The sequence below is a fragment of the Chelonia mydas genome, chromosome 1 (assembly GCF_015237465.2).
Source record: "Chelonia mydas isolate rCheMyd1 chromosome 1, rCheMyd1.pri.v2, whole genome shotgun sequence".
In the NCBI taxonomy this organism is placed as follows: Eukaryota; Metazoa; Chordata; order Testudines; family Cheloniidae; genus Chelonia; species Chelonia mydas.
In genome coordinates, this window is record NC_057849.1 from 197,944,289 (window position 1) to 197,968,985 (window position 24,697).

Genomic DNA, 24,697 nt, shown 5'->3' on the forward strand with positions numbered 1-24,697 from the left:
CACTGTAATAGAAATGACTTTCCTTCATTTGAAATCAGCTCTCATTTTCTCAACTTTTATAAACCCCACTACAACATTTTATGGCCCACAACACTGTAGTAACACTTATTGCTAAAGCCTTTTGAACCATTATGGTAACATTTCTTTTATACGCATTGCAGTCACGGGTCATGTTTGGCCACTCACTGTGGCCCTGATCCCAATAGTCACGATTATTCATGATGACAACACATTACTTACTATTAATTATTAATAATATATCACACTTCTTTCACACAACGCTCTCAAAGCTATTTACAAACACTCCCCCGTTGAAAAAAAGCCATGTCTGGGGCGGTACATAGCAGTTGTTCGGTAGTAACTTGCCTCGCTATACAACCTTTTGGGAAAAGAAGTAAAGAATATAAGATCCAGTTTAAACCGCAGAGGAATTTAAGGAAGCAACCAAATTGGAATTTTGCCAGTGTTGACCCCCTTGCTGAGAAAAGTGCCATAGAACCTTTAGAGACTACTGGTTGTACAGCTCATTGAAAGATGGCGCCTGCAGCAGACACGGTGTGCCTTAACATGATGGGGGCACATTGGTTAAGTACCAACTCACAGAGAACAGTGTCCCTAACTGAATCAGCTGCAGCACTTAGTTGTTCTTTGGAGAGCTCCATCCAAGTTCTGATATTTAGTGAAATACCATAATATATGGTCTTTCTGGTCAACGAGAAGCTCTTTAACCTGCCAAGACCTGAATTTAGACTTGCATTGCAACATAGGATGCTCTTATTAACACCTATGGTGGGCCATGGAGTTCCTTGAGTTCCTGGCACTGTTTTAGGAGCCAGACTGTAGCACAGTTTAAAAACTGAACTCTTAATTCAGTTCAAGCAGGTAAGTAAGGAGGCAACTGATGTTCAACTATTTTAAAAGGTATTTATTTGTAAATTCTTTGGGCCAGGTTCTCGGCTGGCTTCAGCGGAGCCACTCTGATGTAAACCAATTGAGGGGGCTGGCCCTTTGTCTGCATGTATATTCCGTTGATCCTTTGCGATATTAGGGCCCATCCTACATCATTTGCGCACTGCAAGCTCAAACGGCAATATCAAAATAAAAATTGTTACCAGGTACGTAGCACTTTGCAGCTGTAGCTCTCAAAGCACTTATGGGGAAGAGTAAGGATCATTATCTCCACTTCAGAACTGGAGACACTGAGGCACAGAGAGGTGAAATGGCTTGTTCGTTGCCAAACAGTATTTCAATGACAGAACCATGATTACAATCCAGCTCTCCTGATGCTCAGTCCAGTGCCCTGCCCACTGAGACCTGTGGCCTCCCTAGGTGGAATGCCCATCAATTGTAATAGAAATTCTGCATGCATGGCATTTGCAGGACCTGGAGTACAATACGAATTTTGGGTGAACAATGGACCCTTAAATTGCTTAAGCAGTTTTAATACACGCATTTAAATTCATCTTAATTGATGATCCTTTGTGGTAGCTGCAGCTATCAGCTCCACCTTCTCTTCACATTCTGGCCAATGGACCATTGGATGGCTAGAGAGTGATCAGAGTTCAACTAGGGATGGCAGATGAGAAGGGGTGGCTCCAAATTTCTCAAACTTAAAATATCAGGGGTTTTGTGAAATGAGTGTGTGTGGGGGGGTCTCTGTCTAGTTCTCAGTGGAGTGAGGTCCACGTCACAAAACCCACCACCACTGTCACCCTTTGTGGGCAGTCTCAGCGGGGCAGCCAGAGAGCATGGGCCATGCAGATTGAACCCCACTCTTGCCCATAGAGGGCACTCTTCTAGGGCAAGGGTGAGGCCCAATGCCAGGGCAGCATGAAGAAAGACATATCACTGCTGTAGGGTTGCCAGGTGTCCAGTTTTGGCCTGGTCGAAAAGGGATCCTGGTGGCTCCGGTCAGCATGGCTAAAGCACCATTAAAAATCCGGTCGGCAGTGCAGTGGGGCTAAGGCAGGTTCCCTACCTGCTGTGGCTCTGCGCGGCTCCTGGAAGCAGCGGCATCTTCCCCCCTCCAGCTCCTACATGTAGGGGCAGCCAGGGGGCTCCGCATGCTGCCCTCGCCCCAAGTGCTGACTCTGCAGCTTCCATTGGCTGGAAATCTCGGCTATTGGGAGCTGCCGGGATGGCGCTTCAAATGAGGCAGTGAGCAGAGACGCCTGGCTGCACCTCCACACAGGAGCTGGACGGGGGACATGCTGCTACTTCCAGGAGCAGCTTGAGGTAAGCCCCGCCCATAGTCTGTACCCCTGACCCCCTCCCATGTCCCAACCCCCTGCCCCAGCTCTGATCCCTCTCCTGCCCTCTGAACCCCTTGATCTAAGCCTGGAGCATCCTCCTACACCCCAAACCCCTCATCCCCAGCCCTTACCCGCCACACCCCCAGCTGGAGCCCTCACCTCCTGCACCCCAACCCCCTGCCCCAGCCCAGAGCTCCCTGTGCACTCCAAACCCCTCAGCCCCAGCCCCACACCAGAGCCCACACCCCCAACCGGAGCCGTCAACCCATCCTGCACTCCAACTACCTGAGCCAGCCCAATGAAAATGAGTGAGTGACGGTGGGGAGAGTGAGCAACAGAGGCGGGGGAGGGGATGGAGTGAGAGGGGGCAGGGCCTTGGAGGAGGGGTGTGGCGGGGGGTGGGGCAAGGGTCTTTGGTGTTGTGCGAGTAGAAAGTTGGCAACCCTACACTGCTGCCAGTACAGCAACTGTTCTTTGGATAAACAGCAGACTTCAGTCTCAAGGGGCTTCAGCTCCCCACTTGTCATGGCACTCAACAGATACACAATGTGAAAGAAAACGTTTCTTTGTGTCTCGAGCTAGAAACCTTTTTCAGGTCTGCAGCCAAACAACTGTGAGAAAGATGGATGGAATCACTGATTTTTACCATAGGGACTAAAGGGAAAGTAATAGCCAATCCTGAGTGATGGAGAAGACAACCCTACCACCCTTTTCTCTACCAAATCTCCTTTCCACACTTGTGCTTGTAAAAAATGAGCAAAGGGGCCAGCCTAGCTGGGGAGTGACAGAGGGATGGGCTACCACATGGAAATTCTGTGTGACATTCACCCAGCCCGGCTGGCTTGTGGTGGAGACATGTAGCCTGTATAAAATGCACCTGTCTGTATATTCAGGGACTTACACTACATGGACCTGTTGTATAGTCTTGCCTGCAGTGTCCCTTATGGAAGACACAGGACAAAGTTGTAATGAATTGAAAGGAGACTTGTTACCAAAGCTGCTGGACACAGATAGACCCTGTGGTTCTGTCTGGCTCTGTAGTTCCTTGAATGACTAACGCAACCTGTGCTGACCAGTGTCACCGCACAGGGTCTACTAAATCCTAGCGGGGATAAAGCAGTCATGGGAGGAACTGTTAGTGCACTATATCACTCATTGTTAATGAAAAAAAAAAAAAAACTTGTTTCCTTCACTAGCCAAAAGGACTGGTGCTGTAGTCAGGTCCTGGTGTCAGGAAGCAGCACTGATAAGACAGATGGCTATTCCATGGGATCGCTACATTTCTAGTGCCTATGTGCCCGAAAATCCAGGGAAGCCTACAGGAACCTTGAAAGAGTGAGACATATGGGAAGATCAGTAGGCAACTGCTTAGGGGATTTCTGCTGTGGTCAGTCACCAATCCTGAACTGCTTGCTCATTCAGGTTTCTGTTTCCATGCAACTGTGGGTCCCCAATGCCTATCAGAAGCCTTTGGGTCATTTCCTGTAAATCACTGCTGTAGCCAGAGCCCAGAAGTCTGGAACCTCAAGTCACCCACCACACTCTGACCAGTGGAGACAAAGACAGTACTTGGGAGGAGGAAATGACGCCATAAGTGGCTGAGCGGCCACTGGGCTGAAGGGAAGAAATGAGCAGGGACCAATTAGGTGAAGACAGTCAATCACACATTTTCCTAGCTTGGTAATGCAATCTAGGGCCTGCCCTGATAGAGTCACTGCTGCAAAGGATGACTGGGTTTCTGTAATTGCTTTTTCCTTGACTAGGGAAAGAGGCAGTTTCAAGGTCAACCAGCTGAGGGCTATTGTCGTACTGTGTGCACATCTGGGCTATTTTTCCATAGGAGAAACAGGGAGACCTTAATCTTCACTACTAACAATCTTCTGGGCCTTGTTGGTCACCCTCCAAACATAGATCAGCCACTTACCTCTTTAAGGATTCTAGGCAGCATAATCCAGAAATTATTTCCTGTGCTAAGAAATACAGGTAGTTTCACAGGTAGTTTCCATCCAGCCCTTAGAGGAGGAGGAGTTTATTATAATGCTACAGGGCTTCCTGTTCCAGGCTTGGCTGTGGGAACACACACTCCTTATCTTGATTTCCCTCTCACACGAGTGTCACAACACTGCAGCTCTACTGACTTCAGTGCAGTTACTCCTGATTTACCCCAGTGTGAGAGGAGAATCGGACCCAGCATGCATTCCGGTGCCCAGTTCCGCTCGCTGATAATGTTAATTTTAGAGTCTGTCCATCAACTTTAGCAGCAAGGAGCACCTCCATTGGGCTATGTCTCCTTGTTGGACTCTTCATTTGGGTTGCTTGGGGCATTGCATCCTAGGCCCTACCTAGATCAAGCCTCCCAGCGTTAGCAGAGCTCAGTTGCGTTGTTATGCAGACTCACGCCACAGCTAGTAAGAGAATTACACCAGTGCCCTCTGCTGTCCAGAGATCTGCACTGCACTGGGCAACAATGGCGAAGCCTTGTGTTTTTCAATGTGTGGGCTGATTGGGTAATTAAAGAGCTGGACTTGCCATTGCACTCTGGTCATCTAGAGCTGTTTTTACAGCCGCCTAGTCAGGGATGGTCGCTCATTGAGCCTGAATTCATTAACCGAATAATTGAAGTCTTATTGTAAAAAGCCTGTCAGCCAATTAAAACAAGGCAGCTATTGAAAGGCAGCTGCCCCTTATTTGCTGGGTGCAGCATTCAGAAAGTTCAGAGGGTGGAAAGTTCTTCCTGCAGGGTACAAACTGTGAGAGGTGGTTTTAAAAATGCCCAGATTCTAATTCAAATTGGAATTCTTTATGCCACTGGCAGCCATCTTGATGGAAAAGAATGCCAGTGCAAACATTGGTTAGGCCTCATGTGGAAGACTTTTCAGACAGGCCTCCCTCCTGCTTTGTCATTCCTACTCTGTCCTATACCCTAGAGTCCCAGTTGCCAGGCCCCAGCTGCAGTCATCTACACTAGTGTAAAGTGATTGCTGAGCAAGTGTAACATGCACTCATAGATTCATAGCATGTGAGACCCAGAAGAGACCATTAGATCAGCTAATCTGACTTCCTGCATAACACAGGGCACAGACTGTCCTTCAGTTACCCTTTCCCTGGGCCCGATAATTTGTGTTGGAGGTGTAAAAGATAGGCAGCTGAGAATCAGTCCCAGAGGGTACAAACTGGGGATGGTGTCAACTCACTTTTCTGAGACACAAACTGTAGTAAAGTGGTCGTGATAGATTTAACTGGGTTACCTAGAGTATTGTGGGATGGAGCCATGCTCCATTCATGTTTAGAGCAGATCTAATTCCTAGAGAATATCTAGGTTGGAGGCTACCCCTGGTTTCCATGGCAATCTGGCTTAGCGGAAGGCTTGCAGGTTTCGTGAATCCCCAATTTATGAGCCTTGTAGAGTGTATATTAATGGACACTGGGCAGTGAGGTGGATCATGAATGGTATGCATCCGTTGGACTGGGGGAGGGGAGGTGGGCATGGGGTTGTATAGTAAGGCTGAAGCAATTTGTTCTTTTGTCAATCGGAGATGAGGGAGGAGTGGTGTATGTGTGTGGGGCAAAGGGAAAGGAGCTCTCATCAGTTCAGAAGGCACTGGAAGAATTTCCAGAGCTTTTTGCTGCCAAGAGGGAGCACCCTTTTCCCCATATCCAGTTGGGGAGAGGAGCACATGCAAGGCCTGTGTCCCATGTTGTGGTGACAAGGCTTATCTATTATGACAAGGAGGAAGTTGTACCCAGAGCTGGATTGACCCAGTGAGAGCACATAGACCCTACGATTTTGTGCACTCCCCTCCTGTTCTTAAAGCTTTTACCCTGGCTCTGCTATCAGTGGGTTAGAGCGCTCCCACTGGTGCTACCGCCTCTTTTTAAAGTCAGCCTTGGCTCTCCTCAGCTAGCCTTTCTTGACCCACAGCCTGCCTCGTCACCTTCACACAACTAGCACACAGCTACAGACCCTCCCATAGGAGCTGCAGCAGGTAAACAGGCACCTGAGGATCCTATATGTCTACGTAGCTTTCATCACAGCTCCCCCACACCGGCTTGGCCTCTCCAAAACAGTGCCCCTAAAACTGCTGTACCCTCAGCCTCATGAGCTTGTTGGCTAAGATAGACCTGCTTGGACAGCCAAACTCCTTATGCACTTGACTAATTTCCATGGTAAGCACATTGTGGTCTCTTCTGGGCCTTTCAGTTCCTTATAATATCAAGCCTTCTCTAATTTCTTTACTGCATCTTCTTCCTGGATGACAGGCTGAAGAAAATTGGGCACTTCAACCACTGCTCTGCCTTGACACAAGTTCCCACACACATCTCCCAGAGCATCTTCTAGAGATGGAAGGATCCCCAGAAATAGGGCAGAGATACGTTGCACAGAGGGGCACTGCTACATGGGATGGGGACATCTTTTCTAATGTGTGTGCCAACAGCAGCTTCCTACCACTGTCAAATGTCACATTCCACAGTTGGAAGAAAACCTGCGTATTCAAGCTGTTCACACATCAAAGTATTTCTCAGAAGGAGTAGGACGAGCAGGTTTTACGGTTTGTAGGATACCTAGCAAGATCTTAGGGAAGAGTAAGAGATCAGAAAATAGGTTGTGAATCACCTTTCCTTCAGGTCCCCCTGCTTGGGAGCCAATCAGGTCATGACTTGCCATACCCCCCTGTCCTGGTGCTAGTTCTGAAAAAGTGGGCCATTAGCAAGCTTGCCCAACCTCAGGGTTTGGCCTATGACAGGGCTTTTGTGGAATTTCTCAGGCTCTAAATCCCTCTCTGGACTTTTGGTTCTGCAGCGGCTGTTGCTGCAAAGGCCATGGCTACTACAACAGTGAAAATAAGACTGAGGTCAGGATGGATGGTCTAATGGGTAAGGTAGTGGACTGAGGAGACATGGGTTCAATTTCTGGTTCTGTCATAAACTTCCTATGTAACCTTGGCCAAGTTACTCAATGTTGTGCCTCCATTCCCCATCTGTAAAATGGGGCTAATGGCACTTGCTCACACCCCAGGGTTGTTGTTTGGAATAGATCAGAGAAATGGGTACTATCTGGGGAGGTCATAATGCAGGCACCACAAAGGTCAGAGTTCATTTTAAGTGTGTGTGTGTGTGTGTGTGTGTGTTATATATGTGTATGTTATATAAAACATACCAAAAAACTATATTAAAATTAAGGTTCCAAATCAAGCAGCTGAAAATTAGGAAATGCCAGTATTACAGTTGCCTGTGGTACTGTGGAAAAACATCCTCAGGGGACTGGCTGGGTCAGGAACGTGATTAATGGGAGCCTTTACCACTTTAAATCCAGCTCAGAGAGTGGCCAAAAGTTGTTGGCTGCTTTTCCCCCCGTAGACAGTGGATATAGCAGGGGATTGGGAGTTGGATCAGATCTTGTGGGTACTATTCCAGTTTTGCCACTAACACGATGGATGACCTTGTCAAGTAATTTCTTCTTTCCATTCCTCAATTTCTCCATTGTAAAATGGGGATAATGATACTTTTAAACCTCACAGAGGTGGCTGTGAGAATTAATGTCTGTAAAATGCTTTGAGATTTTCAAAATGATTGAGGAGGGAAAAATTCCCCCTATCGCTCATGCCACAATCCACTACTACAAGATTAGCCTCCATCTGAAACACCCGTTTAAGGACCATTGTGCAAATGTTCTCAGTACAGCAAAACATGCCTGGCCCTCAGGATCTGGAGAACAGGAACACCAGGACCTTCAAAGGATCTCAAACCCCATTACCCCACACCCTCCAAACCTCACTATCAGTGGGTTGAGGAAACATCTGTCACAGTTTAGGGCATGATTCCCCCTCCATGGTCCAGCAAGGGTACCCAAGCTAGGCTCCTGCCTTCACAGCCGTCAGATCTCTTTGGTGGAGACCTGCATCTCTCTCCCTTCTGATTAGGGTTTTTCCAGGCTGCACAGTTCCCTGTCTATGCTGTGACATTCCCAGCAAGCCAGACAGCATAAACTGGCCTTTGTCTCTGCTGTGCTTTCTCCTCTGAGGCTATGAACAATTGTCCACCATTATAAATTATCACACAACTCTTTCTAAGCAAGCACATTTATTCTTAAGGTGAAAGCATTACAGAGAAAACATATTAAAACAATAAAAGAATTTACACACATGCTAGCAAGCTTACCAGAGATCACCACAACTCCAACAAGAGCTCTGGTAAGTGATCAGTCCTTCACACCCACAGAGGGGTTCTTCTGTGATTACAATTTCATAACAGCTTTTGCTCAGAGCAAGAACACACATGAATAAGTCAGTATGTCCTTTATACAACTTGGGTCTTTGATATTCAGATTCCAGGAACTGGTAATCAGCAGACAATGGTTCTCTCCTCGGGGCGTAGCTGCAAATGGTTGGGTCCAGAGGTGGAAACTTACATTCACCTTCCCCCAGGTATTTCCTAGAAAACACACTTAACTTTTGTTTATCCAAAAAGTTCCTTGTTGTTTAAAACAGTCATTTGAAGCTGAATTCATTCCCAAGGTTTGCATTGACCATGTTTTCCCCTCAAAGAAGTTACGTCCAATCCCACAATAATAAATAAACTTTGCATTCAGTACAATGGACTCCAAAGATACTTAAACTTGGTTCAATAAGGTTTTTCAAGGATATTGCAGGAAATTGCTCAAACTGTCACAACATCCCCTGAGAACACCATGCACTTAGAAAAAACTCAAAAACCATGCACTGGAAGGAAGCCCACTGCTTGACTGGTAACACAATTAATGGAGAAGAAGAAAATAAGAACCTGAAACTCCTGATGCTGAATGCAAAGTCACCCATCAACAGAACCAGCACCATCCAAGATCTCCTTTTGGATGAAGGACCTGGCCTTGCTGGCATCACTGGGACATGGTTCAATGCCACCTGCAACCCTACACTAGCGTAGCTTGTCCCCACACTTGGACACACACAGGACACTCCATATGTCAAAAACTAAGACAGACCCCAGAATGCACCAGGAACAGCAAAGAAGAAGTACAACAACAGTCCTGTTGCCCTCCAGCCTAGGATGCAGAAGACGTTCCAGTCTGGAAACAGAAACACTTGAGTGCATCTATATGGTCTGTGAGGCAAAGGACAAGAGGAACCTAGGACTCCTAGTAGGGTACAGGCCTCCAGTTGGAAACCCTGTCAACTTACTGGAGGAACTTGCAGAACTCTTGACCAGCAGAGTACTGGAATCCCCCAGATTCCTTGTCCTCAGTGATCTCATCCTCCACATAGACAGGGCTACTGATACAACTGTATTTTATCTCACGGCTTATATGGGATTCTGCTAGGCAGTCTCTGGATCCACACATGCAACCGCACATACGCTGGACATTATCTTCAGCCTAGGACTGGATATTGGAGAGGTCACCAACATACCACTCTCTTGTCTCATCACTGCCTCCTCCAAGCAGAGATCAGAGCCTTCCCTCCTTCCTGCCAGGACAGTGAGCAACCAAAGCTGGTTCACCAGCTCCTGCCCCCAAAGACTCATGAACTACCTTGGTTTTCATCTCACCCTAGAAGAACAAGACACCCAACTACAAGGCCAAGGTGCCAATGAGTTAGTACAGCAATACAATCACCTGCTGTCCACTACCACTGGCCACAAGCCATCCACTCCCTCCAACAATGACCGTATGGCCACGGACACAGGTAAAATCTCCATGCTCATACTGATAGATCTCTCTGCAGCTTCGATACAGCGTACAACAAGGAGTAGAGAGGTTATTTTACCTCGATATTTGGCACTGGTATGACCTCTGCTGGAATACTGTGTGCAGTTCTGGTGCCCACAATTCAAGAAGGATATTGATAAATTGGAGAGGGTTCAGAGAAGAGCCACAAAAATGATTAAAGGATTTTTTTAAAAGAAGCCTTATGGAGATAAGCTAAATAGATGGAGCTCTTTGAGTCTAACAAAGATAGGGTTAATGGGTGACTTGATTACATTTAATAAATATCTAAATGGGGAACAAATATTTAATAATGGGCTCTTCAATCTAGCAAACAAAGTGACTGGAAGTTGAAGCTAGACAAATTCAGACTGGAAATAAGGCTTATTATTTTAACAGTGAGAGTAATTAGAACAATTAACCAAGGGTTGTGGTGGATCCTCCATCACTGACAATTTGTAAATCATTTAAAGACTGGATGTTTTTCTAAAAGATCTGCTCTAGGAATTATTGTGGGGAAGTTCTATGGCCTGTGTTTAGACAGGAGATCAGACTAGGTGATCCTTCTGGACTTCGAATCTATTACTCTAGGTACTGCTACAAACACCTATGTGACATAACAGGGGTAGATGGCCCAGCACTAGAATAGCTCCAACAGAACTCAGAGTAAAGATGAATAGCTGCTTCTCCTTTACAATATCTACATGAGTCCACTGGGAGAGATGTGAGATGCCATGGGCTTGGCTGCGAACAGCATGCCAATGCCATTAAGCTGCATATCTCATTCTCTACTGATGCTACTAGAATGTCTACAGGAAATGAGCTATTGGCTAAAGACCAAGTGGCTCATGCAGAACCCATGCAAGACTGAAGAGATGCTGACTGGAAGGGAAAACACTTTGACAAGCTTGTCAATACCTTGTCTCCACCTTTCGCTGAAGGCACACAGCCCCCATTCATCAAAGTGGCATGAAGCCTCTGGGTCTTGTTTGACTCCTCACTAAGTTTGGCTGATCAGGTAGCACCAGTATCTAAAAATGCCTCGTCCCTCTTACCGCTAGCTAGGAAACATCATCCCTTTTTGTACAAGGACCTGGACACACTGATCCATGTGTTTGTCATCTCCAGGCTGTATTTCTGACACTCATTGTACCTGAAGCTGAAGCTGAAGATGGTGCGCCAGCACTAGCTGGTTCAGAATGCAGCTGCCCACCTTCTCCATGGCTCAGGCCTTGGTGAGCACACCAGGCCTGTGCTAAAGCCCCTCCCCTGGCACCCAGTCATTTCCCAAAGCCACTGTATGGCCTTGGTCCTAATTTTCAAAGCAATTAATTGATCAAGCCCCAGGTGCATCAAAGATTGAATTCCAGTCTATGAGCTACCCCCAACAGCTCTGCTCCTTTTGAGAACTGCATTGTCCCAGAGCCCAGAATGAAGCATATGAGAACTGGGGATACAGCATCTGGCTATGGAATAGCATGGGGGAAGCTCGCTGGCTGCTCTCCATGCTGCACTTTTTCTATGGATAGGGTCCTTTAGCCTGAACCAGGGCTGCCAGGCTGCCCTCTTGCACAAGCGCTACAGTCACTTAAAAAAAAAGAGAGAGAGAGAGAGAGAGAGAGAGAGAGAGAGAGAAAGAGAGAAGAAAGTACTTTAGATACACCCACCCACAGATATATGCTGCAGCAGGTTCATTCAGCACGGCTATGTGGCTGTGTGTGCCATGGGCGGGGGAGCCTCTTCTGTGACAACACAGTAAATTGAGCTAATACCCATCCCTTGGCATCTGCAGCCCTTGCCAGCTGATGTATATTTTTATAGTACTTTCAGATCTACTGAATGAAGCTCCATGAACCTCCAGTCTGATTCCCTCAGTGAGGTGGTTCAGTATCATTATGCCTGTTCTATGTGGGGTGCAAACTGTACTTGCACCTTCAGACCATGCTACCTTGGTCATGCTCTGTGGGACAAATGCTTCCTCGGCATAAGTGCACTGAAAGCAGCAGTGTTACAGCCAGATGACAGTGGCCCACTCTGCAGCTGCACAAGGTTTCTGTTCCTCAATCGTTCTTCTTACTTGAAAGATGCTCCCCTACCGCTTTCCAAGACAGTAAGCCACCAGGCCTCCCCTTCCAAGTACCATATACAGCATCCCTGAAACAAGCCTCATTGCTGATTTTGCTGCTGCACCAAATGAGGAAGGTGCTACCTTCCCAGAGGCTGCAGTTGCCTATGGGAAATGGTGTGAGGGGAGACTCTCCATTGAGGGGGGGGGGGGGCTGCTGCCTGTAAAGCAATTCCCTGGTGGGTGTGAATGGCTCAGTTCTGGCACCTGTTTCAGGGCAGAATGCGTTGGTTTGCCGAGGGCGAGCGAACATACTGACAACACAGAGCAGTAAATAGGAGTGAAAAAGCAACCTGCCAGCAATAGCTTAGCCAGTGCCCCTCAGCTGTTGGGTGTAGTGCCATATATGTGCATGTGGGAGGGATGGCAGTGGAGGGAATGAGGGGAGTCAGTTCTTCCCTTGCCCAAGGAAGCAGAGTGTTTGTAAATGTGGTTGTATCAGGATTAACGCCACACATTCACAAAGAGCATCTCTCCTTTTTCCCCTCCCCTTCCCCTCTCCTGATCTCTCTGGAGAGATTCCCCTCAGCCAAAGTTGGAGGGTTTCCATGGCAACCAGGCAGCTGGTGTCTAGACACTGTGAGAGATGCCTTGCAATTGAGCTGCAATTCTAGGCCTACCCCCCCCCTTCCTTTCCATGTACTGCACACGTGAATGTCCAACGGTGGAATGGAGTTTCCTTTCCACAGGCTGTGGGGTGTGTGGGGAGAATCCCAAAGCCACCTTCTCCTCAGCTTGAGGAAACAAGAAGGCAGCTGCTGCAACAGAGACAGATCTGACTGTCCTCTGAGGATTTAGCTGGGTCAGAAAATGTGAAGCAGCGGACAATCTGGTCTGCTAGGACCAACAGCATTGTCCCTTTCTTCTCCCTGCCCAGCTCAGAGTCTCGGCTGATATGGGGCTGAACACAACACGGAGAGGAGAATCAGGATTGGGAGACCCAAAGTGGAATGACTATTAGTGATATGTGATTGATTGCTACCTTCCCTGAAGACTTGACCTTCCCCTTCCCTCCCCATCTCTGCCCTGGGACTCCCTCCCCCAGCATGCTCCATGACCTCCTTACCTGTGAAAGCTTCTAAGAGCCAATTCAGGGAGCCGCAATTTTCTACTCCCCCATCCACTCCTCTCTGATGTCTTCCGGGCTATCTGGGCACCACTGCCATCTGCTGCTGCATGTGCCAGGGGATGGAGACCCCCTTGTGTGATCACTAAGGATGCTCTGAGCTCACTGGCTGTCTGATGTCACCAGGCTCCCTGCATGGAGGGGAACTCACAATACTCCAGAGGGGAGCCTGAGCCAAGATGGAACTGCAGAGGACGCGGTGGAGAGCTACCAGCCCCACACACCTTTCCCCCTCATTTATAAGTGTGAAGTTACAAGAAAGGAATAGTATGAGTAAACAGGTAGTTTTTATACATCATCAAGAATTATACTTACGTACATCTGTTTATAGGAAAGGAGCCCTCTATACAATGGACAGACACTTCCCCCCAAAAAGCTGCTTTATTGTTCCCTTTCAACTGAGAAGGTGCTGTGGGCCAGCATATCAGACAATTGTGAAGAATAGCAGGAAACACTCTCCATGGAGAGAGACCCATGATAGATTCTGTTTCCACTCTCACCAGTATTGAACAGGCCTACAAAGGTCACTTAGTGAAGCAGACTGGGCCTTCACAGGGATAGTGGTTTCCATGGAGCTCTTAACCTGCTACGTGATGTATGAGGCGTTTCAGTGGAGGGGGACTGGGCCAAGGATGCATTTTAGACAGAGATGGGGAAGGGAGAATGGTATCTGCAGTGGCTCTGAGCCTGAAATGGATTCCATTTCAACAGTCTCAGACTTACCATACTCTGCCTGGAATCAGCTTCTGAGTGGCTGGATCGATGGATGGATGGATTTGGGTAGATGGATCCAAGCTGAGAAGTTCAGCTCTGGATCCAAACATCATCACAGCTTGGAGTGGCTGAGATCCTGGGTTTTGACTGGGGCCCATCTCTAATGCAGAGCTTCCAAAATTCTGAAAAAATATAATTTAAATAGAGCTGCCTCTGGGGTGGAACATGGCTGCCGATAGCAGTGCAGTACGACCCTGAACAACATTTGAGAGCAGTGAAGGACTCCAGGAGGGGGAAAGGTAGACCACCATTGTGGTTCCCAGAGGCTGGGGCCAGAGCAGAGGTAAAGGTGAATGCAGGCTGGTTGGATGTGGAATACTGTAATATAAGGAATGAGACAATAGTTTCTGAGCGAGGAGCATGAGCAGTAATTCTGAAAACCGTGGAAAAGCGACTAAGGCAAAATCCCTGAGTCGGCTGTATTGAACTGAAAAGTGTTTGTGTAACTTCTTTTCTCTTGGTGTTGTCTGTGGCAATTTAAAGATCTGTAAGATAACAGAAAGGAAAAACAAAACAAAACCAAAGCCACCAGCCACAAAAAAATGATCATTGGAGAGGTTACTACTACTATGGTCACGTGCTGAGGTCTGCTCCAATTTAATTAATCTTGGCAAGTCAAATGGAGCTGGGCAGGTCCCAAGAGGCAACGTTTACCCAGAAATCCACTCAACCTAATTTCACTAATGTAGGGCAGTGGAGGGACTTGGAGCGGGGCCTGCAAGCTCAGCCATTAGAATGTGGCGTAGGCGAAAGCAGCTGGAAGTGCCACCATCCAATGAAACTGCTGCCTGCCTGCCTGCCTAGTTCAGCTTTCTAGCAACTGTAGCTGCTTATGTTCAAAGCGCTCACTTGCCAGTGGGGTTCTCAGACACAGTTCTCACCCCTTCCAGGAGATAAATGGAGCACTGAAAGGCAGGAGATTTTTCTGAGTTCATTTCAGCAGGGCTCCGTAATTCAGTTCCATGCCTTACGCTACCTAGCACAAAACGTGGAGGGTCTAATCCAGAGAGGCGATGAGCACTTACCACTGCCAGCTGAAGTTAATAGGGATGTAGGTTCTCAGCCCCTCTCAGAATCAGGCCCAAAGTCCACGCCAGGAGGGCACAGAAATATACTTCAGCTTCAATCTACCAAACAACTCCATAGTTTAATATCGGTGCAAATGTACCGTGTCAATTTAATGCCTCATGCGAGGGCTCTGAGGTGGCCTGGTGGGTTTCTGAACCAGGTTTTCTCCTCCAGAATCCAGGATTAAAATGAGAGTGGTTGCATCTCAGCTGAATCTTGAGTCTGACATTTGTCCCTATCCCAGAATCACCACACATATGGGAATAATTCAAAAAGGCCACTCCTTCTTTGTCCTCCCTTGCTTTATTTTTTTGCATATTCCAAGCCCCTTCAGCTTCATGTCACTGCCCTTCCTGTTTCTTCTCAATCTCCTGGTGACTCCTATTCCATGTTCTGACATACCCCAGGGCCTCTCCTCTCATTTTCTGGGTTCTGGGGCTCCATTTGCTGTCTGTACATAGCCAGCCTCTCCTGCTCCAGCTGATGGCCTCTCCTGCCACATCTCTAGCTATCTGAGCTTCTCCTGCTCTAGCTCCATGTATCTCAGACTCACCAGCCTGTTTCAAAATAAACCAATGCCTCTTCCTTGTTCCAACTCCACCCACAAAAATGGAGAGGTGGGGTTATGGGAGAAGGTCTCACAATGACAATGCACTGAATCTTAGCAAACCTGGCAGGAGCAGGTGTGGCAGCTTCTGCGAGGGTGGAAAGTTGGCCATCCAAAAGGAGCTGCATCTGGTGCATTTCAATTTTGAAAAAGAGAAGGAAAATGTTGGCTGAATGGGCCTGATTCTCCCTTGCCTTGCATCTTGTATCACTATTTATGCCTATACAATGAGAGTACAACATGGGTGTCAAATGCCACCGCCTGTGTTGCTGACAGGCAAATTACACATCCACACTGCACCAATGTAAAGGACAACCCAAGGTGCAAGGGAGTGGAGAATTAGGCCCAATATCAAGAAAAGCCTTCTGACAAGTGACAGCTAATAGAGAACTGTCTAGTAGTCTCCTAAGGAAAGGGGTGGAAGCTCCTTTGTGTGGGACATTTAAAGGTAGACTGGAGAATCCCTGGAGAACACATATCCAGGAACAAGCTTGCACTAGCGAGAGAGGCTATTTTACATACTTTTAGGAGTCAGATCCTAAGCTGGTACAAATTAGAACTGAAATCAATGGAGCTACATCAAATTACACCAGCTGAGGATCTGTCCCTAGGTCTTTTCCAGCTTTGATGTCTAGGATTCTGTGATGTTGCATTTCTGTGCTTTGAACCTGTTTTGCACACAATTGTATATCTTTGTGCTGTCACCTGTGATTGAACCTCATTGCTGACCAGTAGGTTCTGATTTTTCACTGTCTTCAAATTCAGTGAGGCACTGCCACAGCTGTTAAGCAAAAAACACATCCCAGCAGCCGGGGCACATGTGCTCAGAACACTTCCCCTCCCAGATGCTCCCTGCTCAGATCCAAGCAAGAGAGAGACAGATAACTGAATCTTGCTTGCTAACACTCTTCATGGAGCAGGTTTCTCATTTATTTATGTGAATTCAGTGTTGGTAAAAGGTACCTGGTACTGCCCTGGTGACTGAAGCCTTGATCCCCTTGTCCAACTGAGCTGTGCTTGGTGCAGGGCCCGAGTGGGTGACAAAGGTGGCTTTATGTCACTTTTGTGGCTTCCTGATTCCAGACTGGGCCAGGTCAGTCCCAGTATAAGTTAGAGCAGTCATGAGGCCAGGCTGTCAATAAAGTCCCTATGGCTCTGCCTATGACCCTGGTACTGGGTGAAGTGAAGTGGGGATAGTGTTGAGCCACCACCCGAGTTCCATGCCACCTGAGGATTCCCCTATGCCAGGAGTATGCCGGGAGTCAGATCTGCCAGCTTTTCAGCCCCTTTGTCCCACTAGAGCAGGGGTGGGAAAACTACGGCCCACGGGCTGGATCTGGCCTGCCAGCTGTTTTAAGCCAGCCCTCGAGCTCCCGCTGGGGAGCAGGGTCTGGGGCTTGCCCAGTTCTGGTACTCCAGCCAGGGCGCAGGGTCGGGGGCCGCTCCACGCGACTCCTGGAAGCTGAGGCATGGCCCTCCTCTGGCTCCTACGTGCTCCAATGGCCCCTTACGGCGCTCCAATGGGAGCTGCAAGGGCGGTGTCTGTGGATGGGGCAGCGCGCAGAGCTGCCAGGCCGCGTCTCCGCATGGGAGCCGGAAAAGGGACATGCTGCTGCTTCCGGGTGGTGCTTGAGGTAAGCGCCACCCGGAGCCTGCACCTCTGAGCCTCTCTCTGTTCCCCTACCCCCTGCCCCAGCCCTGATCCCCGTCCTGCCCTCTGAACACCTTGGTCCCAGCCCAAAGCACCCTCCTACACCCCAAACTCCTCATCCCCAGCCCCACCCCAGAGCCTGCACCCCTAGCCAGAGCCCTCACCCCCCCACATCCCACTCCCCCACCCCAGAGCCCACACCCCCAACCAGAGCCCTCACCCCCTCCTGCACCCGAACCCCAATTTTGTGAGTATTCTTGCCCCGCCATACAATTTATATTCCCAGATGTGGCCCTCGTGTCAAAAAGTTTGCCCACCCCTGCACTAGAGCAATGCAAAGGGGCCATAGTGTGGCAGAACATTGTGCCCTGAAGCTTTCTGTTTATCCACTGAGCAAGATTAGCACAAGGCAGCATTAGTGTGAGCTTCCATGCACTGCTCTGAGCCTGCCAGTACCCCACATTTAGATTCTGGTATTGCATTTCTTGACCACGCAAAACTGTGAATGAAGCCCATAGGTGTTTTAAGTGACCCCTAAGGCTTCAGGACCAGGACCTTAATTGCTAATGTAAGTAGAGAGGTGTTATAGCCTAGCGGACTGAGCATGGGGATTGACACGAATTCTAAACCAAGCTCTGATACTGTGCAGCCTGAACTAGTCATGTGAACCATTCTGTGCCTCAGTTTCCCCATCTCTGTAAAACTGAGTTAATTTTTACTTACCTCTCTGGGGAATTGATTAAGTTAATGTTGGCACAGCACTATATAAGTTTTCACTGTACATAAGTCCAATGCAGAACAAAATTCCAGGGGTAGTTATGTTGTTTGAACTGGTTCACCCACCCCTAGCTTTGAGTGTGTGCATGCATGCATGCTTCATTCACCCATCCTGTGTATGCTTGTAAGAAAATCTGTAGATGGCTTTGTTTCAGGAGGCTCAGATGAGCCCTTGCAGAGTCTACACCACTAGCAGATAAAGATATTCTTGTGGCTAAAACTCACCTCTAGGTGTTAGCAATCCTGGGTTCTATTTCCCTTTCCCATTGTGTGACCATGGGAAAATCACAGCTTTACTTTGTGCTGCTGTTTCTCCATCATAAAACCCTCAGGTAGCCAGCACTAGAGATGAGTGTGTGTGCGGGGGGGACGGACCCCACCAATGTAAAATTGTTGTAGCTGCAAGAAAGTTTAGTAAAACCATTAAAATCACTTGACCTGTTTGGGCTCCCCAACACTGCGTGCATCCCATTTAAATCAGCAGCCTATTTCACTCCCCGTTGATGGTTGCAGTTGTACTAATTAATGCAAGAGAGGCCTTGCGAAGCTGTTGGATTTTGTTGCTTAGGAGCAGGAGAAAGCAAACATGTATGTGCTTCTGCTGGCTGGAAGTCTGCAGCCCCAGGGACTTAGGCAGGGTTACTGGGCCAAGGTGCTGCCCAGCAGATATTTTTGGGGGGAACTATTACAGTAGGAACTCATTGTGACACCTGGGTTGGGGGTTCAAGCAACGTAAGTGCAATAAAAGCACTTAATTGGCACACGAGGCAGGGGGTTTGCACACATTTTAAAAGGTATCCTTAGGGACATAGGGTTAGGGAAGGTATTTAAAAGAGCTAGGTTAAGGGGTCTTGGCTGTTTGCCAAGGTTGGTAGTAAAAGCATGTCTGCCATCTGATGGCACTGAATAGCTTAGCAAAACCATCCAATTCCTATGACTATCCACATGCCAAGAGGCATCCTCATTGATGCTCGGCAAGGAGTCCTAGTCCAGTGCAAGAACTGAATGGGCTACATGTGACCAAACTCCCCTTCACAGGATAGTCACTGCATTTCAGTGCTGAGGCACATCAGTGGGGCCAGAGGCGGGAGAGGAGAGGGTTTGCCCTGCCACTGCCCTTTCTGTGCTTCTTACACTGCTAAACCAAGCACTTTAGCTTGCAGCGGTGTCAATTCACTACCTTTCACCAGCATTACACTGATATGAATGTTTTTAAAGAAACATAACCAACCCTATACACACTGAGGGACAGTCCTGAAGTCAACCATTAGGACAAGTGGTCCTGATTCTCCACTCCATTGTGTCTTGTGTGGTCAGTTACCGCTGTGCAAAGCAGACCAGATTCTCCAGTGCATTATGGCAGCTTTGTGTCACAAACCACAAAAGTGCAGAGTTCGCTTTATAGCCCCAGCGAGCCCCTAGGCTCAGACAAGATGCCTGGGTTTCAGGGATGCTTTAGCAACAGTTCAGTCAGGTCCCATACTGCAGGTGAATAGGCTGGATGGAATGGATGGGTCCATTCCAACTCAAATCATACCACTTCCATCTACTTTGTCCCCTCCATTCCCCCCAGCCCCCGGCCCACTTCCTGATCTCTTGTCTAATACGTGTCTAGAATGTCACTGGTTAAAGTATTTTACTTTAACATTTCATGTGAACTGAGGGCTGGTAAAAGTTGTCTGATGGTCTTGGAGTATGACGGCCTCCAGCCACAGAACTGGCACAGCTCCAGGCAGATGTATCCTTATGGAAAAGACCTGGAGGAGGGATTAGAGAATAAGAACCCTTCTATAACTTCTTATAGCATTTAATAGAAAACTAGCGCCCTGCTGTAGAATTCTGTACTTTTTTAAAAAAACCATAGATATAGGTTCCTGTTTGCTATTCAATTCTATAGGGTTCTCGAATAATTTCTGCAGAACTCTATCATATGTATAGAGAACCTTGGCCTCATCCCTATAAAAATCTATAGGACTTTTCCATGTGGATAATGTACACTTCCAAACACTTAGGAGTGAGTGAAGAGTGAACCTATTTAAGAGTAGACTGGGGAAAAAACATTAGCTAATGTATAGAAGGAAACAACCTGCAACTGGCTCTAGGGGTAGGGCAGGGATTTAGGATGAACTAGGTGATCTAACAGGTGTGTTGCCTCTCTACAATTGTATTTGTATGGTTGAATCACTCCTTTAGCCTTTCTGTTCTGGCTCCCTAATTCAGAAGGTTAATTAATCATGGTGTTGGTTTGTGGGAAGCATATACCTGTCCACTAAGACCTGGACAATATAAATTCATTTCACACAGTCACCCACACGTGTGCCAGATAAGAACTGTCAGATTTTGGCCCATTTGGGAACAAGGACTTGGAGTCATTCAGGCCCCCTGCAACAAGCATGTAAAAAGTACACTATAGCTCAGGCAACTAACCCTCACCTCTCTCTTTCCCCACTAGATGCTGTAGAAGAAACCAAACCTACTGAAAGTGCCCAGCAGGAAGAGGTGAAAGAAGACGAGAACAAGGCGGACCAAGAAAATGCCTGAACATTAAGAAATGACTCCCCACTGCCCCTCCCTCCCTCCCCCTTTCCTGTATCCTTCTTTCCGTGCCCACCCTAATCTTGATTCCCACCTCCTGCTCGCCCCTGTGGGCCTGTCCGTCCCTCCCCCATCCCACTTAAACCCTTTTTCTCTCTGTGTGGCAAACATTTAAAGAAAAAAAAGCAAAAAAAAAAAAAAAAGCAGGAAAAATCCCAGTCGAACAGTGTGGCTTAAACATTTCTTTGTTTCTTGGTGTTGTTATGGCGAGTTGTTTGGTAATGATGATGATCCAATCATTTTGGGAAAATTCTTGCACTGTATCAGAGTTCTTTGATCTGGCGCGTGCGTGTGTTTGTCTGCCCGCCGCGAGCGCTCTCTCTCTCTCCCCTCCGCCCTCCCTCTCTGTTCCAAGTGTGTGTGCAATGTTCCGTTCATCTGAGGAGTCCAGACTTACCGATTTAAAAACGAAAAAAAATTCTTTTTCTTCCTTTTTCAATGTGATGGAATGAACTAAAGAGAACAAAAAAAAAAACAAACAAACAAACGAAGGAAAATTAACCCCCCCGTTTGTTTTCAAAAATAAAGCAAAATGTGCCAATTAGCTTCACGCGTGGCTCCAGGCTCCTTTTTCAAACTGAACGACGATGATAATAATAAATGAGAATAATGATCATGATACCACTGTCTTGCGTTTGTATCGCGCCTTCTGTCCTGATGGAGCTTGTAGGGAGACTCTTGCTGTGGCCAACATGTCTTCTGCTCTAGCCAACACAACACAGCAGGAGAGTGGAAATGCCATCAGAAACTACTGAGGGTATTTCAGGAAGGCAGGTTGGTATTAGGTTGGATTTTGACTTGGGCATCAGGGTTAATGTGCTGGCTCCTGCATAAAACACACCAAAAATACCCCCGACCTACTATGGGACCCTTAGGGTTTGATCATGACAGTCACTCAACACCTCACGGTGAAGACTTTAGGATAGCTCAGGAGCGGCCTGGAGGCTCTCAGCTCGATCCTCAGTGGTGACTGCTTAAGAAAGAAATCTGTAAAAAGAAAAGGAGTACTTGTGGCACCTTAGAGACTAACCAGTTTATTTGAGCATGAGCTTTCGTGAGCTACAGCTCACTTCATCGGATGCATAGCATATCGTGGAAACTGCAGAAGACATTATATACACACAGAGACCATGAAACAAAACTTCCTCCCACCTCACTCCCCCGCTGGCAACAGCTTATCTAAAGTGATCCTCAAGTAGAGCCATTTCCAGCACAAATCCAGGTTTTCTCACCCTTTCCCCCCCCCCCCCCCCACACACATACAAATTCACTCTCCTGCTGGCAACAGCCCATCCCCCTTTGAAACCCCTCTTTATAATGCGCATGATAATCAAGGTGGGTCACCTCCAGCACTAATCCAGGTTTTCTCACCCCCCCCCACACACCCCCCTTTTCCAAAAACCACACACACAAACTCATTCTCCTGCTGGCAACAGCTCATCTTACAATGTGCACAGCAATAATCCAAGTTTAACCAGAGCGTCTTGGGGGGGGGTTTGCAGGAAAAAAAACAAGGGGAGACAGGCTACCTTGCATAATGACTTAGCCACTCCCAGTCTCTATTCAAGCCCAAATTAATAGTATCCAATTTGCAAATGAATTCCAATTCAGCAGTTTCTCGCTGGAGTCTGGATTTGAAGTTTTTTTGCTTTAAGATAGCGACCCTCATGTCTGTGATTGCGTGACCAGAGAGATTGAAGTGTTCTCCGACTGGTTTATGAATGTTATAATTCTTGACATCTGAGTTGTGTCCATTTATTCTTTTACGTAGAGACTGTCCAGTTTGACCAATGTACATGGCAGAGGGGCATTGCTGGCACATGATGGCATATATCACATTGGTGGATGTGCAGGTGAACGAGCCTCTGATAGTGTGGCTGATGTTGTTAGGCTCTGTGTTTGACTAGGAATTGACAATGTGCTCCCTCAGCAGGCCCGGTGCCATTAAAAGGAGGTGTCACCCCACAGCTCGTCCCCAAAGGAGCAGCTCTGGGGTGAGCCAGCAGCGCTCACCGGCTGCTCTCCCTTCTTGGTGCAGTAGCTCCCCTGCTGCATTGTAGAGGAGGGAGGGGAGAGTAGCTCTAGCTGGTCCATGGCCTGATTCGCTGCTGGGCCCCTGGGACTGCCTGAGCCTAGGGCAGTAGTTCCAATATTTATCAGGGCCTCTTGACTTTTTAGAAATAATATGTCTGGGGGACTAGGTTGGACACCACTCACAGAGACAGGCTGCTCGGTGACCGTGTGGCCAGGGCTAGAATTGGTGAGATAGCAGCCATCCAATATTACCAAGAAAGGGAAAGGCAGCGTATTTTTCAAATAAAGGGCTGCACTTTTTCAGCCCCAGCTCTAATCAGGGCCTAGGTTTATGGTCTCATCTCCAGCAGCACAGTGCATCCTAGCAGCCGGCTAAGGGACTGTTTTGGCACAGACCCAGAAGCGAGAGGCACCACCTCCTGAGTCACCAGTGCCACTTCCTGCCCTGGGTTTTCCTTGGCGATCACCAGCTGCGTACTCCTTCGGGCCAGCCTTTCTTAATGGATGAGATCTGACAGGCTCATCGCCCCAAGCAGCGTGGGTGTCAGTATCTGCTGTTCTCTTTATGAGTTGTAAGAGAGAACAATTTAAATGTGTCACTGAAACATCTTTTTACAGCCCCTTCTGTAAAAGCTCTTTTAAGACTGTAGTAACGCTTCAGAGTGGTGCGCTTTCATTGTCCTGATTATTGTCACCGGCTCCCCCATCAGCTCTTACTGTGGCTTCTTGGCAACACTAGATAACCATGGTGCCCCCTTATTGTGTAATATTGCCCTTGACAGGAGATGGAATAACTGGCCTCACAGCTGTAACACCAAAAGAAAGGCTCCATCTGGCTGTGGATACTCTGCTACCCACAGTACACGTGCCACTGGCTGCCTCATGCAGTGACAGAAGCAACGGCTTCAGAAGAATGGCTCACCGCTCCTCTTCTGTTTGTTACAAAGAAGGAACGCATGTCCCTTCACCGTCTTTTCCTATAACCCTGAGGTAAACCCAGTGGTGAGCTGGAGCTGGTTCGCACCAGTTCGCTAGAACCGATTGTTAAATTTAGAAGCCCTTTTAGAATTAGTTGTTCCACGAGGGACAACCGGTTCTAAAAGGGCTTCTAAATTTAACTGGCCAAAAGTGATGCCTTAGGTGCCGACTCCATGGGTGCTCCAGCCCTGGAGCACCCAAGGGGAAAGTTTGGTGGGTGCAGAGCACCCACCGGCAGCTCCCCGCCCCACCCCCGGCCCCAGCTCACCGCCGCTCTGCCTCCTCCCCTGAATGCGCCGCCCTGCTCCGCTTCTTCGCCCCCTCCGCTTCCCGCGAATCAGCTGTTCGCACGGGAAGCCGGGGCAGGCTGAGAAGCAAGCTGTGGCTTCCTGCTCAGGCCCAGGGAGGCGGAGGTGAGCTGGGGCAGGGGGGCGCAAGGAGGGCCGCCCGTGCCGCAGCAGGTAACCTGGGGGGGGGCACGCAGGGGTACCGCTCCCCACCCCAGCTCACCTCCGCCACCCTCGGCCTGAGCGGGAAGCTGCCGTCTGCTTCTCAGTCCTCCCTGACTTCCCGCTGAACAGCTGATTCGCAGGAAGCCGGGGGTGGGGGCGCGGAGAAGCAGAGTGGGGCGGTGGGTTCAGGGGAGGAGGCGGAGTGGAGGTGATCTGGGGCTGGGCGCGTGGTGGGGAGCTGTCGGTGGGTGCTCTGCGCCCACCAATTTTCCCCATGGGTGCTCCAGCCCCGGAGCACCCAGGGAGTTGGTGCCTAAGGCGCCACTTTTGATGTGATCAGTGGGGGAGTGGCCGCTCCCCCGCTCCCTCCCTAGCTACGCTCCTCCGCCCCTAGGAGCCAGAGGGACCTGCCGGATGCTTCCTGGGAGCTGCCCCAGGTAAGCACCACTGAGACTCCCCACCTCGCCCCCCGGCAGGTCCCTCCGGCTCTTAGGGGTGGGGTGGGCACCCACTACGGTGGCCCACGAAACCCACCTGCCCAATTCTGGGGGCAGTCAGG

At 48.5% G+C, this 24,697-nt stretch overlaps 1 protein-coding gene across 1 annotated transcript in view; it reads left to right on the top strand.

Moving 5' to 3' along the window:
* GAP43 (growth associated protein 43) overlaps positions 1 to 21,293 on the top strand; it is a 79,830-nt gene extending 58,537 nt beyond the window's left edge. Inside the window, exon 3 of the mRNA XM_037909194.2 lies at positions 20,532 to 21,293. Within this exon, the coding sequence (XP_037765122.1) occupies positions 20,532 to 20,620 (89 nt within the window). The 3' untranslated portion in view covers positions 20,621 to 21,293. The remainder of the gene's footprint in view (positions 1 to 20,531) is intronic.
* The last annotated feature ends 3,404 nt before the right edge of the window (positions 21,294 to 24,697 follow it).